The following is a 13,538-nucleotide window of genomic DNA, read 5'->3' as shown; positions in this document are numbered from 1 at the left end:
GCCATCGCATCCCGGAGCTCCAAGGCGCGGCCGTGGGGGGCCACGGTGGCGGGTGGAGATGGTGGCACCCGGCCAGGCTAGGGGTGGCGTGGCCTGGCAGGAGCCGACGGTGCAGTCGTGGCAGCCAAAGCAGGTGGAGGCAGCACTCCCCGGCCAGGCGAAGGGCGAAGCGGCCGAGGTAGAGGAAGGAAACGGCGACAGGAATGGATAGAAAAATTAGAAACGAACCGGTATATTGTGTAATGAGCGATAAATGTGGTTAAATAATCCCTAACTTCACGAGAAAGTCTCAAACGATGTTGAGCACCCTGCAACTCCAGCGGCAATCTTCAATCTTCTCCAACGCCACCTATGTGACCGACCAACACGCGCTTCGCGTTTGCACCCACCCGTCTCGTCCCTCAAAACCCGTTAAACCCCTTCGAATTTCATTTGATCAGCACCAAATCAAGGCCCCAAAAAAACCCCAAAACAAATTGTTCCCCTCCGGCGCCCACCGAACCCGGCCGCGGCAACCGCCTTCCATGGGATCGCTGCGGGGCGCGGCCGCCCCGCCACCGGCGCCGCGCGCGGGCGACCTGGTGATCACGCAGGTCAGCCTGGGCGGCTTCGACGCCACCGTCACGGCGCGCGACCTCGCCGACTTCCTCGAATCCGAGGTGGGCCAGGTTTGGCGATGCCGCGTCAAGACCTCCTGGACTCCGCCGGACGCCTACCCCGACTTCCTCCTCCCCGCGGTCACCCCCGCCGCCGGCGCCGCCGGGCAGCCGCCGCAGTACGACCGCGTGCCCCCGCACGCCTTCGTTCACTTCGCGCGCCCGGAGGCCGCGCGCCGCGCCGCCGACGCCGCGGGGCGGTCGGAGCTCATCCTCGGCCGGAAGCCCCTCCGGGCCGCCTCCGCCCCGGACAGCTCCCTCCGCGCCTCCCGCCGCCGCAATGTCAAGCCATTCCGTTTCACCGACTCGCGGCTCGAGGTCGGGGATCTCCCGGCCCCCGACTCCTTCTTCGCCGCCTGGCGCGGGCCGGACGCCGGGCTCGAGTTCTCCGTCGACCCCTTCGACGGGACCTGCCGGTTCGTCTTTACCCGCGACACCGCCTTCGCGTATCAGGAGTACCGCCAGGCCGCCGTGGTTATGCGCTGCGACATCAAGCTCGAGTTCCCCGTCCGCGACGTCGCAGAGGTCAGGACGTTCCAGCTCGACAGCTCGCTGCTGCTCCGGTTGTCCTCCACGCCTCTCGTCTTCTACCGCACGGCGGATGATGACATCCACGAGTCCGTGCCGTTCGACCTTCTCGACGATGACGACCCGTGGATACGGACCACCGACATCACCCCCAGCGGCGCAATCGGGCGATGCGGGGTGTACAGGGTCACATTCCCGAGGCGGTTCTGGCCAAAGATGGAACACGCGCTGGCGTACATGAGGGAGAGGAGGGTGGAAATCGTGGAGTGTGGTGGCGGGTGGGGATCAAGGCGGGGGCTCTCGGTGCGTGATGAGCCTGAATTTGGGGAGCGAATGCAGGACTTATTCTTCTGCATGCAGCACGCGGAGGGGCTCAAATTTCCGGTGCTGTTCCTCGTGAATGCGCTGGTGCACAAGGGAGTGATAACTCAACACCACCTCACGCCTGAGTTCTTTGGTTTGCTCCAGAGAAGAGAGGATGAGGTGAACGTGGCTGCATTGAGAGAATTTTGGGGGGACAAATTTCCAGTGTTTGATGCATGTCGGAGGCTGAAGAATCTGCAGGATAGGGTTGCCAGGAACCCCAAACTTCTTCGCAACAAGATTGGGCATGAAAACTCAGAAGTGAGGAGGCTGGTGATCACACCCACCAGGGCTTATTGTCTGCCACCAGAAGTGGAGCGCTCTAACCGTGTTATCAGGCATTATCGTGAAGTGGCTGACAGGTTCTTGAGGGTAACTTTTATGGATGAGGGGATGCAGCAACTGAATAGTAATGTGCTGAATTTCTCTGCAGCGCAAATCGTCAAGGATTTGATGTCAAACTCATTCCAGCATAAGACAACAGTGTACAAGCGTGTTAAAACGTTTTTGACAGAGGGTTTTCACATGTGCGGCAGGAAGTACTCATTTCTTGCATTTTCATCGAACCAGCTGAGGGATAGGTCGGCTTGGTTCTTCGCAGAGGACAGAACAAGAACAGTAGAAAGCATAAGGAAATGGATGGGGCGGTTCACAAGTAAGAATGTAGCAAAGCATGCTGCTCGGATGGGGCAGTGCTTCTCATCTACATATGCAACGGTAGTGATGCAGCCAGATGAGGTCAATGAGTGTCTTGAGGATGTTGAACGCAATGGGTATGTTTTCTCTGATGGAATTGGCAAGATTACGCCAGACCTTGCAATGGAAGTTGCTAAGACGCTGCAACTGACAGATAATCCCCCATCCGCTTACCAGATTAGGTATGCAGGGTTCAAGGGCGTTATAGCTGTCTGGCAAGGAGAAAATGATGGTATACGACTTTCCCTGAGGCCAAGCATGCACAAGTTTGAGTCTACCCACACTGTGTTAGAGGTGGTCTCATGGACAAAGTTTCAGCCAGGATTCTTAAACCGCCAGATTATTACATTACTGTCCTCCTTGAATGTCCCGGATGCTATCTTTTCACAAATGCAGGAAGCCATGCTATCTAATCTCAACAATATTTTGTCGGACACTGATGTCGCTTTTGATGTTGTAACCACCTCTTGTGCTGAGCAAGGAAACACCGCGGCACTGATGTTGAGTGCTGGCTTTTCACCTGGAACTGAACCGCACCTGAAAGCAATGCTCTTGGCTATAAGGTCTTCACAGCTATTGGGTCTTTTGGAGAAAACAAGGATTTTTGTGCCAAAGGGAAGGTGGTTGATGGGCTGCCTTGATGAACTTGGGATCCTTGAACAGGGGCAATGCTTTATTCAGGCCTCCTCTCCAATGCTCAATAATTTTCTGGTGAAGCACGGACCAAAATGTTCCTCAGCAAACAAAAATGCAGAGACCATTGTTGGTACTGTTGTAATGGCAAAGAACCCGTGCCTTCATCCAGGGGATGTCCGGATCCTTGAAGCTGTTGATGTGCCTGAACTGCATCACCTTGTTGATTGCTTGGTCTTCCCAAAGAAAGGTGAGAGGCCACACGCCAATGAAGCATCTGGGAGTGATCTTGATGGGGATCTCTACTTTGTGACATGGGATGAAAAGCTTATACCGCCAGGCAAAAAGAGCTGGAACCCTATGGACTACACCCCAGCTGAAGCAAAACAGCTGCCACGCCAAGTATCTCAACATGTAAGCTAAACTATTATTGACATTTAGGCATTTCTTCCCTTAAATATTTGTTCAATGTTTGGATGTCTTCCCTTAAATAATTTCTGATTGACATGTTAGCGTTCATACTGAAACAGTCCCTACCGTACTTGAGCATAAACAGTCATCAAAATTGTACCTTAGTTTCCACCCTGAATCAGGGATTTTATTCTTTCCTACTAATTCCATGCTTGTCTTGACTGGCATGGGAAACCCTAAAGCTCTTGACCTATATGTCTTTATTTGGTTATATTGTCTGCCATTTGATTATGAATCTATCAGATGACATTAGATTTATCTACATTTGTTTAGGGACAACCCAGTCAGCTGCCATCACTTATATATCAGCTTTTCACTGACTGACTCTCATGTACTGGGCAATAGATAGTTGCATGAGTTTGTTTGTATGCTCTGTAATTATTGTCTCGTCTTAGTATGCATCATGCAAGATCAAACTTGTTATTCTTACTATAACAATTGTTGTAGTTAATGTGCTTTACATGTAGCTTTAACCTTTCTTTTTAATGTAGCACAGAATACACGTGTAATCTGCAGGAACTTCATAAATATCAACGATATTATTGATCCAAGTTAAAAATAGTTTGGTTCCAAAAGGTCACTTGTTTTTGACTGGAAGGAGTGCTTACTGTTCTGTGTGTATTAGGTAGGGGCTAAAGGCTTGACAAATTCTGATGGTCCAGATTATGGAGCTTGCAAGCCTAAGATGTTGAGCTGGATTTCAGTGTTATTTTCTTTGATTCTTGGATGATTATAGCTATAGGGCGCAATCAAACATTTAGCTGGATTTGATCCAGACCATGGATCCTGCAAGCCTAATATGTTCAGCTGGATTTCAGTATTATTTTATTTGATTCTTGGATGAGTATAGCTATATATTACAATCAAACATTTTAGCTTACCAAATTTCCGGTATAGCAGCTGTAGATCGATACTTTGTTTGCTTCATTTGGTGTAATCCCTGATGCCAGCAACCAGGTTGTTTTCATCAGTTAAAATTAAAGTCAAGAACTCCTAATCATTAGTTCGTGGCTTATATTTGCTTATAGAATGGCCTAACAGGCACAAATTACTTTTCAGTTCATCATCAATTAGCTGTTCTTTTCTTTTGAAAATTAACCTTGGTGAATGCTTACATTTGATTCGATGCATGTAGCTAATATACACAAATTATGAAGTGCATCTTTATTTCACCTGGTATTTGCAAATAGCTTCTACCTTGGCTTGTATATGAATATTACTTGTTTTACTACAATTTATTAATAAGCTCTTGTAATTTTAACAGGATATTGTTGATTTCTTCTTGAAGAACATGGTAAATGAGAAACTTGGTCCAATAAGCAATGCTCATGTTGTTCATGCTGACACAAGTGAGTATGGAGCAATGGACGAGAAGTGCATTCAGTTGGCAGAGCTAGCAGCAACTGCTGTGGACTTCCCCAAGACAGGCAAAATTGTGTCAATGCCGCCATCCCTTCGACCAAAATTATATCCCGACTTTATGCAAAAGGATGAGGCGATCACCTATAAATCAGATAAGATCCTTGGAAGGCTTTATCGGTCAATCCAAGAAGCCTCCAGCAGTGATCTGGTTCCAGAAGAAACTTGCACTTTAAATGATCTTCCATATGACACAGATATGGAAGTTCCTGGTGCGACAGATTTTCTCTCAAGTGCTTGGCTGTGCAAGTGCTCATATGAAGCGCAGCTGAATGCACTGCTCAATCAATACGGTGTCCGTACTGAAGCAGAGCTTGTGACGGAGCACATATGGTCGCTTCCCAAATACAGTAGCAGGAAGCAGGGGGATATAAAGGAGAGGTTGAAGAACTCATACTCTGCTCTCCGGAAGGAGCTCCGTAGTACTTTTGAAAGCATTGAGACAGACGAAACTGAGATATCTGAGGATGAGAAAAATCGGGTGTATGAGATGAAGGCCTCCGCATGGTACCAGGTTACCTACCACCCCAAATGGGTCCAGAAGTCAAGGGAAATGCTTGGGCCAGACTGCGAGGAAATGCCGGCGCGGCTCAGCTTTGCATGGATCGCAGTGGATTACCTGGCGCGGATAAAGATAAGGTGCCAAGGAGAAGTGAGGTCCAACAGCCAAAGACCTGTCGAGAGACTTGCTGCCTACATTTCTGAGAGCATGTAGACTGCAAAGCTGTTCGCGTGAAGCTCCCTGCAGCGCTAAAGCAAGACCACTCTGCCTTTTTTGCCATGCCATTAAAGCATGCGTCCGTTATAGTCGGTTATCTGGGTTTCATAATGTATCTGTTGGATTTCTTCAAACTCTCTTAGTACCAGGAATGTTTGTGTAGCCCTGTTAAATTCCTCCTTGCCCCTGCTGAAGTGTACACTTGTAGTGGAGTACTATCCTTCGTGATTCTAGCGTGTATCTTCTGCCAGCAGCCGAAGACTACTTGCTAGGTGAATTACTGGCAGATTAGCTGTCGTTGGTTTCATGTGATCAGTTATGGCTTTATGGGCCCCTGAACGTGGTTCTAGTATGGTTTCTGATTTGAATTATGGTTGTCCAAAAGCCATCATATGTGAAATTATTCCCGTCTGAATTCAGGGTTAGCGCAGCTGTATTTGCAGTTTGCAGCCGAATCTTTTGGTACGGCTATGCACCTCTCGTATATTAGCCTGCCTAGCCGTTGGAGCCTAGGCCAATCTCTTAACGTTGTAAAATGCCTTGGCTTGACACAGCCCATAGCTGCATGTAGTCGCAGATATCATGGTCACCTGGCTAAAAGGGCATACAAAGAGACTCGATATCGACAGACGACAGAATTGAAAATGCCCAATAGCAAGAACTCGATATACCCTCCTCAAAAAGACTCGATATACCCTCCTCAAGAATACTGCCAGATGTTAAATTCATTCTGCGGCTCGAGTAGGCTAGCTTGCTAAGAAATAATCCCTCCATTTTAAAACTGAAGGCATAATTTGACATGTTATGGTCTGCAAGACTTATATATGGCACAATTTATGACCATACAGATATGACATGAAAGTACTTTCAAATATGAATCCTATTGTACTAATATTTATATCTCACAATCCAAAAACTTTTAGCCTAGTCAAAGATGATGTAGTTTGAATATCGAAATACGTGTGTCATATAAAAAGAAATTGAGTGTGCGCGCTATTCGTTTCGTGGAGAAGTCCTTATTACCCTCTCAAGTTAGTTGATGCCAGTCTTTTTTTGCCCGTGAAACTTATATATTCCCAGCATGTGTCATGATGTCGAGGTGCGGGTTCATGTGGCATGCTTACGTTCAGAGGACATGAGAAAAATTGTGAAAGCAATGCAACGATTACTTCACGACTGAGGACATTGTCGGTAGTACGGTTAAGAGTAGATTTGTGCTAATGTAAATGGGAGACACAAATGACAAGAGTGAAACATCTGTGTATTGCATTGATCTGTTTGTACATATATATATATATACAGGATGAATGGTCATGGTGAAAGGATGTGTGGCCCTTTCGGTGAGTAACCACCAATGATAGTTACTGGTGTTGATCACCAATAAATGGTTCACAACACTCCCCCTTGTTCAACTCCATCAATGAGATCAATGTATTGGTTAATTCCTCCAAAAATCATGTGGGAAGATATGAGGAATATACATATGGATATGCCACTAAAACTCCTTCAAAACCTAGTGGGAAAAATAAGAAGAAAATGATATGGCATATGTGGTTATTGCTCAATCACAAACCCATAAAAGTTAACAGAGCAATGCATGTCTTTGATATCCTCTCAAAACCCTTTTCAAGGGAGAAGAGATATGACATGATATATCTTGGATACCTCCTATAAAAATTTCGGTGGGGAAAATAGAAGATATGACATATATTCTTGTATTGATATTGCCTCATTAAAAGCTTTTATACGAGAAACCTTGAGAGGAAAACTCATAAAAAGAAAAGACTACAATATGATGCATGAATAGGTTATAATTCATGAAGAGACTCCCCCTAAATCTTGCAAACCTCAAAGTCATCACATACCAACTCTACAAACACTTTTGAAGTGTGAGAGTTGGTAGAGACTTCGTGAATAAACTTGCAAAGTACTTGCATGTTTAATTTGCAATCTGGTTATTCCTCAAATGTATTACAACAATACATGAGGATAAACCATTTTGTGCACAATATAGTGATATTGTTCACACATAACCTGTTTGCATCCAAGCAATACAAGCACCATTATCTTGATAGATAATGGCTATGATTCAATGGAATCATAATTGATCACTCAACGAAGTCATATGTTTTTATATGATGCTTCGGAATGATGTGTGGAAGTAACCATTAGAGTCTATGATGACTCCCATGAGAACTCTACCACAAAGGTATCAGTCTATGATCTGGCATACATTATGGGGGATTAATTGCCCAGTATCTTCATATCTGACTATGATCATATCTCAACTTATCTAACAACAAGTCAATGTCCTTTAGTACCATATAAATATCAATGGATATCCTTCTCCAGCCAAATGGTGTTATTGGAGATGCGCTATTTTAAGGCTAGCAAGTAAGCTGACAAAGTGGATTGGTGAGGGCAGTAAAATTGACTTTTCCAAAAAATTACACAGTATTAGCAACACAACTACGTACCTTTACTATATATTTTAAAGTGAATTTAACATATAACACAGCTATAAATTTTCAAAAGGAAACAGCTGTAAACCACCTTCGTTGTTGCATGAATATCGACACAACTAGTCTGCAAAATCTTGGGATGACATGAAATACAAATATATACTAATGGGGTGTTTCATTTTTTTAAGAATAAGATGAGATATCATCATCATACCTCTCATTTTTTTTATTTCATGGGAAAATAGAACTATTTGATTTGACAACACCTGACTCGTTATATGAAAATTGTTGACATATAATTATGGAAGTACTGAAGTACATAATCTGTTTTGATTATTGACCGTTCCATCTACTCCCTCCGTTCCAAATTGTAAGTCATTCCAAGAATCTTGGAGAGTCAAAATATCTCAAGTTTGACCAAATTTATATGATAATATAATAACATTTATGATGTTACCTATATCATTAGATTCTTTATTAATTATATTTTCATAGTATATCTATTTGATGTCATAAATCTTTATATTTTTCTCTATAATTTTGGTCAAACTTGAGATGCTTTGACTCTTCAAGATTCTTGGAATGACTTACAATTTGGGACGGAGGGAGTAGATGAGTTGATTACTCAAACCAAGCACCTCAAATCTAGTTCCACGGTTTGCAAACATAATTTGTAAAGGATTTAAATATTACCATAATTAATACAGGATAATATATTTTAGCACATGAGCGATGATAGTTCTAATCTAATGTTTAATAAGGTTATATTTTTATTTCTCATGAAAAAGGTTATATTTTGATTCAAATCTGGCATCGTTGTACTGCTAATATTTTTTTACGGAGCTGCTAGCGCCCGGACGTCCGATCCGGACGCTAGCATCGGATGCTGCTATGTCTGTTAAATAATAGGCGCAGTGACCGTTGGATTGAGACCCACCAATAACTCATGTCGCACGCAACAGCATCATCGAAACCCCCCACCCCTTTTTTGCGCGCATGTGAGTCAAATCGTGCCCCTGTCCAGCAGCAAAATCAGTTGGTACATGTCACATGTCCTTCATGATTCTCACTACTAGAAGTCATCTCTTGTTGCTGCAGAAAATTAGGAGACTAACAATGCAACATCCAGATTGACCGACCACAACATCCAGATTGACCGACTGCAACATGAAACTAAAGTAATCCCAACATGAAAATCACTTGCTGCAACATGAAAAAAACCAACATCCAAACTCACCGACTGCAACATTACAGAAAGGCAATCCCAAGATCTGAATTCTCTTGGCGCAACACTGAAAAAATTGATACAACCTTCAAACTCATAGGCTGCAACACCCAAAATAAGTAACATCAACATCAAAACTCACTTTCTGCAACATGAGAATCATCAATTACAACATCCAAAAATCTCAAATATTGTAACATCCAAACATCTCATGTTGCAACATGGAGAAACAATAAGCACAACATCATGATTTAGTTACTGCAACATCACTAATGACGCCTTACCCGGTCATGGGGAACTGGACATGCAACATGTGGAAGATGGAATTTGCCCGGCGCTAACTTCGGCTCCCCCGCGAGTTGTTCCTAATGAAGAAGGATGGAGGGAGGAAGCACATGGGAGGTCCCTGTGTCGGGGAAAGGGGAGCGCGGCATCGCACCAATAGCGATCTTCTTCGCAACCGCTGCCGAGCACGGATGTCGGCATCTCCGTCCCCGCCACCGCCGAGCACAGCCATGAGCATCTCCATCCCCGCCGCCGTCGAGCACGGGCACCGACATCTCCGTCCAAGCTTCCGCCCTCCGCTACCTCATCCCCTTCCACCACCTCGTTGCCCTCCGTCTCATCCATCACGCACTGGTCACTTGATTTGGGGGAGGAATCTCAGTGGAGACACCAGACGCACGCACGGAAGAGAGACAGGCGGAGAGAAGAATGAACGGTGATGTGGGAGTAGATGGGTGAGAGGATAAGTTGGATTTCTTTTTTTTTATAATCAAGAGGTGGGACCACGTCTGATATTTCCTGAAGCGTCTGGACGTCTTCAGCTTAGCGTTACCGTATTTTTTTTTATTAGCTATAGCTTACTGCTTACGTGGCTCACAGATAAGTTGTCGTCAACCTTTTCTTCTCATTCTCGTGGTGGGACCCACTTCCTAGTCCTATCTCTTTCGCACGGACCATCTCGTTTCCATTTCTTCTTCCTTTCTCTCTCTTTACGCCGTTGTTCTTCTTCGTCAGTAGTCACATCCCAGGAGCTCGCATCGCTCACCGCTGCTCCGCCAGGGGAGGTGGCTCGGGGCACGGCCATCGCACGCCGCCGATGAGGTACACCATGGGCGGAGACCCGACAGTGGGCAGCGGATCCGTGGGTACATATGTTCATGCAGCCCGTGGCCCGTTAGCCGAACACGAAGTCCTTTTTTTGCCCGAACGTAGCTCGGCCCGGCATGAAGATCTTTAGACCCGTGCTAGCCCAGCCTGGTAGCTCGTGCCTGGCAGGGGCGGAGCCAGGATTTGAGGTAGGGGGGGCAATGGACAAAGTAATGTAGAACCGATAGCCATGTGAGCTGATTTTAGTCACATATAATGATATAATAATAGCATGTTTCATAAGTCTTAACCAAAATAAAATTACATATCTATCAATTTAAATTTAGCTCTTCGACTAGCAGCAAGATCGTATGCTATAATAATATCATCGGTACTGATTGATGCAGCCAATTCCTTCTCAATATAAATTACCAAACAATCTCGCAGAAATCCATCTCCCATTGTACATCTGAGACGTGTCTTCGCAAGTTTCATAGCTGAAAAGCATCTTTCGGTGGTTGCAGTTGATACTGGAAGAGTTAATACTAATCTTAATAACCTGTCCACCATAGGATAAGATGACTATTTTCATGTTTTAAATAGTCCACTTGTTAGATCAGCAAGTGTTGATAATTCCTTTAGTTCTGGACTGTTGCATACATCAATTTGAAAATGTGGCAACTGACACTCTAACTGAGCTCTTTCTTGACTTGAGAAATCAGCAGGATAATATTTTTCCACCAGAGTGCATATATTGTCTATGTTGAATGTGTCCAGCCTAGGATCCAAAGAAGCACAAAGGGACAAAAGCTCTGTCGCTTGAGAACTGAATCGATCTTCTAACTCTACTAGTTGTTGATCAATTGCAACATTAAACACATCTACTTTGTAATGGTGAAAGGTTGTGGTGTTGTCGTTCTTGTTTCGAGATTTAGTCACATCAACATACCTGCAAATGGGAAGATATGGATTGATTGATGAACAAGTACAATTTAACAAAAGAATAAATAATTTGGGGGGAAAACATACTTCTTACTCAGATCCAGAATATCAATCTTGTGCTTTCCACAAAATAATTTGACCTCCTCAAGAAGAGGTTCCCAACCATTATCTCGCAACTCACCAAGCAACACTTTTTTGGTAGAAACAGAATCCACCGCATTTAAGATATCAATGCTCTTCTTTTGGAATGTCTGGCACAATACATCAGTGATATTCATAATCTTTTCCATTAGGAGTAGAATAAATACAAAATCAAATGTGACAATGATTCGTAAGGCACCACTGGCATCTCCCCGAGAATACTTTGAAACTGAACGATCATTAGCAATGTTGCGTAGGACTGAAACTGTGGCACCAGACATCTTCTTTAACCTTAGAATAGACCTATAGTGGGAACTCCATCTAGTGTCCCCTGGCCTTTGTAGGGAGGAAATCTGATTTGCCCCTCGCCTTGTGTCAAGCTCTCCCAATTCAATTTCATGGGCAATTTTCTCTGCTTGTTTTGCTAGCAACTCATCGTTGCGCTTAGGAGAAGCACTAACAACATTTATGATGAAATTTGCATGCTGAAAAAAATTGTGTACCTCATGTACCTCCCTTGGTGCTGCTACAAGGGCCAACTGAAGCTGATGAGCCATGCAATGAATATAATATGCATATGGGCACTTATTGAGAATTAGAGCTTTCAATCCGTTCCACTCCCCTCTCATGTTACTGGTCCCATCGTAACCTTGACCTCTTATATCTTGTATGCTTAGGCCATTAGCTGAGAGGATAGCACAAATTGACTCTTTAAGTGTCCAAGCTTTAGTATCACTAACATGGATCAGATCAAGGAAACGCTCCTTTATAAGGCCTTCCTTGTTGACAAATCGGAGGAATATCGCCATTTGCTCTTTTTTGGACTCATCTCGAGCTTCATCAACCATTATGCAAAATTTGCTATTGCCAATTTCTTCTCTAATTGATTTCTGCACTTTTCGAGCAAGTATGCTTAGAATTTCCTTTTGGACATCAGGTGAAGTGTATTTTGCATTTTTAGGAGCATTTTCCAAAACAACCTTATTAACCTCCGTGTTATAGGAAGCCAAAAGCTTGACCATTTCAATAAAGTTACCCCTATTTATTGAATCTGGAGATTCATCATGACCTCTAAAGGGACAACCTTGAAATGTAAGATATGAGAATTTGATCTTATTACCTAATGCAATCAATCGTAGTTGCAAGCCTTCGTCTTCCTTTTGCAACCATTATCTCTTTTTGCTTAACAATCACATTGTCAATTTGAGCCATTGTGTTCTTAAGATTATTAAAACACCGAACAGAATAATTGTGGGCTGAGCCGGCATCTCCCATATTTATATTAGAAAAGAACATTCATTTCCGCAATTAAGTTTCTTCCAATTCTGAAACCCCTTTACTATGCATGTATCTACTCCAACTTTCCCAATTGGCTTCTTGGAAAATAAAAAACATGGTAGACAGTAAGCACGATTTGTATGAGGTGAATATTCTAGCCAAGTAAATTGCTTGAACCAGTTACTCTGAAATCGACGACGATGAGCTAATTCACTGAGTGGGTACTCTACCAACACAGGCTGATATGGACCCTCTGAAATATAAAATCTTCGAGCTTCATCTTGTTGACCCGCTGACAATTCCAATATTTGAACACGTTTACCAGGGTCTCTCTAAAATCTAGTAGCAATAACTGGTGGATGCTCGGCAACCTCGGCTTCGATTGGTTCAGCGGTAGCAGCAACATTACTCTGATTATTAGGATTTTGTACATGATCATTATGAGTTTCCCCTTCTAGATCAGGAGCACTTGAGCCAATCGGCTTAAAAAAACTATTGATAGTCTTTCTCTTCTTCATATTAATCATCTGTACGACTGTACATGCATCATGAAACACATAAATAAAAAATCCCTAAGATTTATAGCCTAGAAAAATAAAAGTAAGAGAAAACAAGCTGCGCAAACGAACCACAAGTCCAGGAGACACTGCTGCCTGCTACGCATCAGCGCATGGCTGGCCTCATCCTTGAATCCTTTGATTGATTCCTCGTCTTTTTTTAACTAGCGGCAGCGGCGGCAGGAAAACGAACAGAAGTCACGAACGGAGGGGGCGACTGGACGAGGGGCGACTCGGTATTGGCATTCGGCGGCAGGAATAAAGACCTATTTTTTAATTGGGCCAGTGCCCAGCCAGGCCTAAAAATCTCCAGCAGCAGCTTCCAACTCCAACCGTCCCTCAGGCCACCATGACAGA

General features: G+C 44.2%; 1 protein-coding gene across 1 annotated transcript; it reads left to right on the top strand.

Moving 5' to 3' along the window:
- Positions 1 to 427: 427 nt before the first annotated feature.
- LOC117857969 (probable RNA-dependent RNA polymerase SHL2) lies at positions 428 to 5,852 on the top strand. The gene is made up of 2 exons (XM_034740913.2): positions 428 to 3,290; positions 4,612 to 5,852. The coding sequence occupies exons 1-2, from the start codon at positions 525 to 527 to the stop codon at positions 5,479 to 5,481; spliced, it is 3,636 nt and encodes a 1,211-aa protein (XP_034596804.1). The 5' UTR covers positions 428 to 524; the 3' UTR covers positions 5,482 to 5,852.
- The last annotated feature ends 7,686 nt before the right edge of the window (positions 5,853 to 13,538 follow it).

The sequence above is a fragment of the Setaria viridis genome, chromosome 5 (genome assembly GCF_005286985.2).
Source record: "Setaria viridis chromosome 5, Setaria_viridis_v4.0, whole genome shotgun sequence".
NCBI classification, from domain to species: Eukaryota; Viridiplantae; Streptophyta; class Magnoliopsida; order Poales; family Poaceae; genus Setaria; species Setaria viridis.
The sequence above is the reverse complement of the archived record's forward strand: the minus strand, read 5'-3'. Positions and strand labels throughout refer to the sequence as shown.

Bases quoted from the DNA above. Each gene is read 5' to 3' on its own strand.
- LOC117857969 (XM_034740913.2), top strand. From the start codon at position 525: ATGGGATCGCTGCGGGGCGCGGCCGCCCCGCCACCGGCGCCGCGCGCG. The intron at 3,291-4,611 runs GTAAGCTAAACT...TAATTTTAACAG, and splicing joins CACGCCAAGTATCTCAACAT to GATATTGTTGATTTCTTCTT.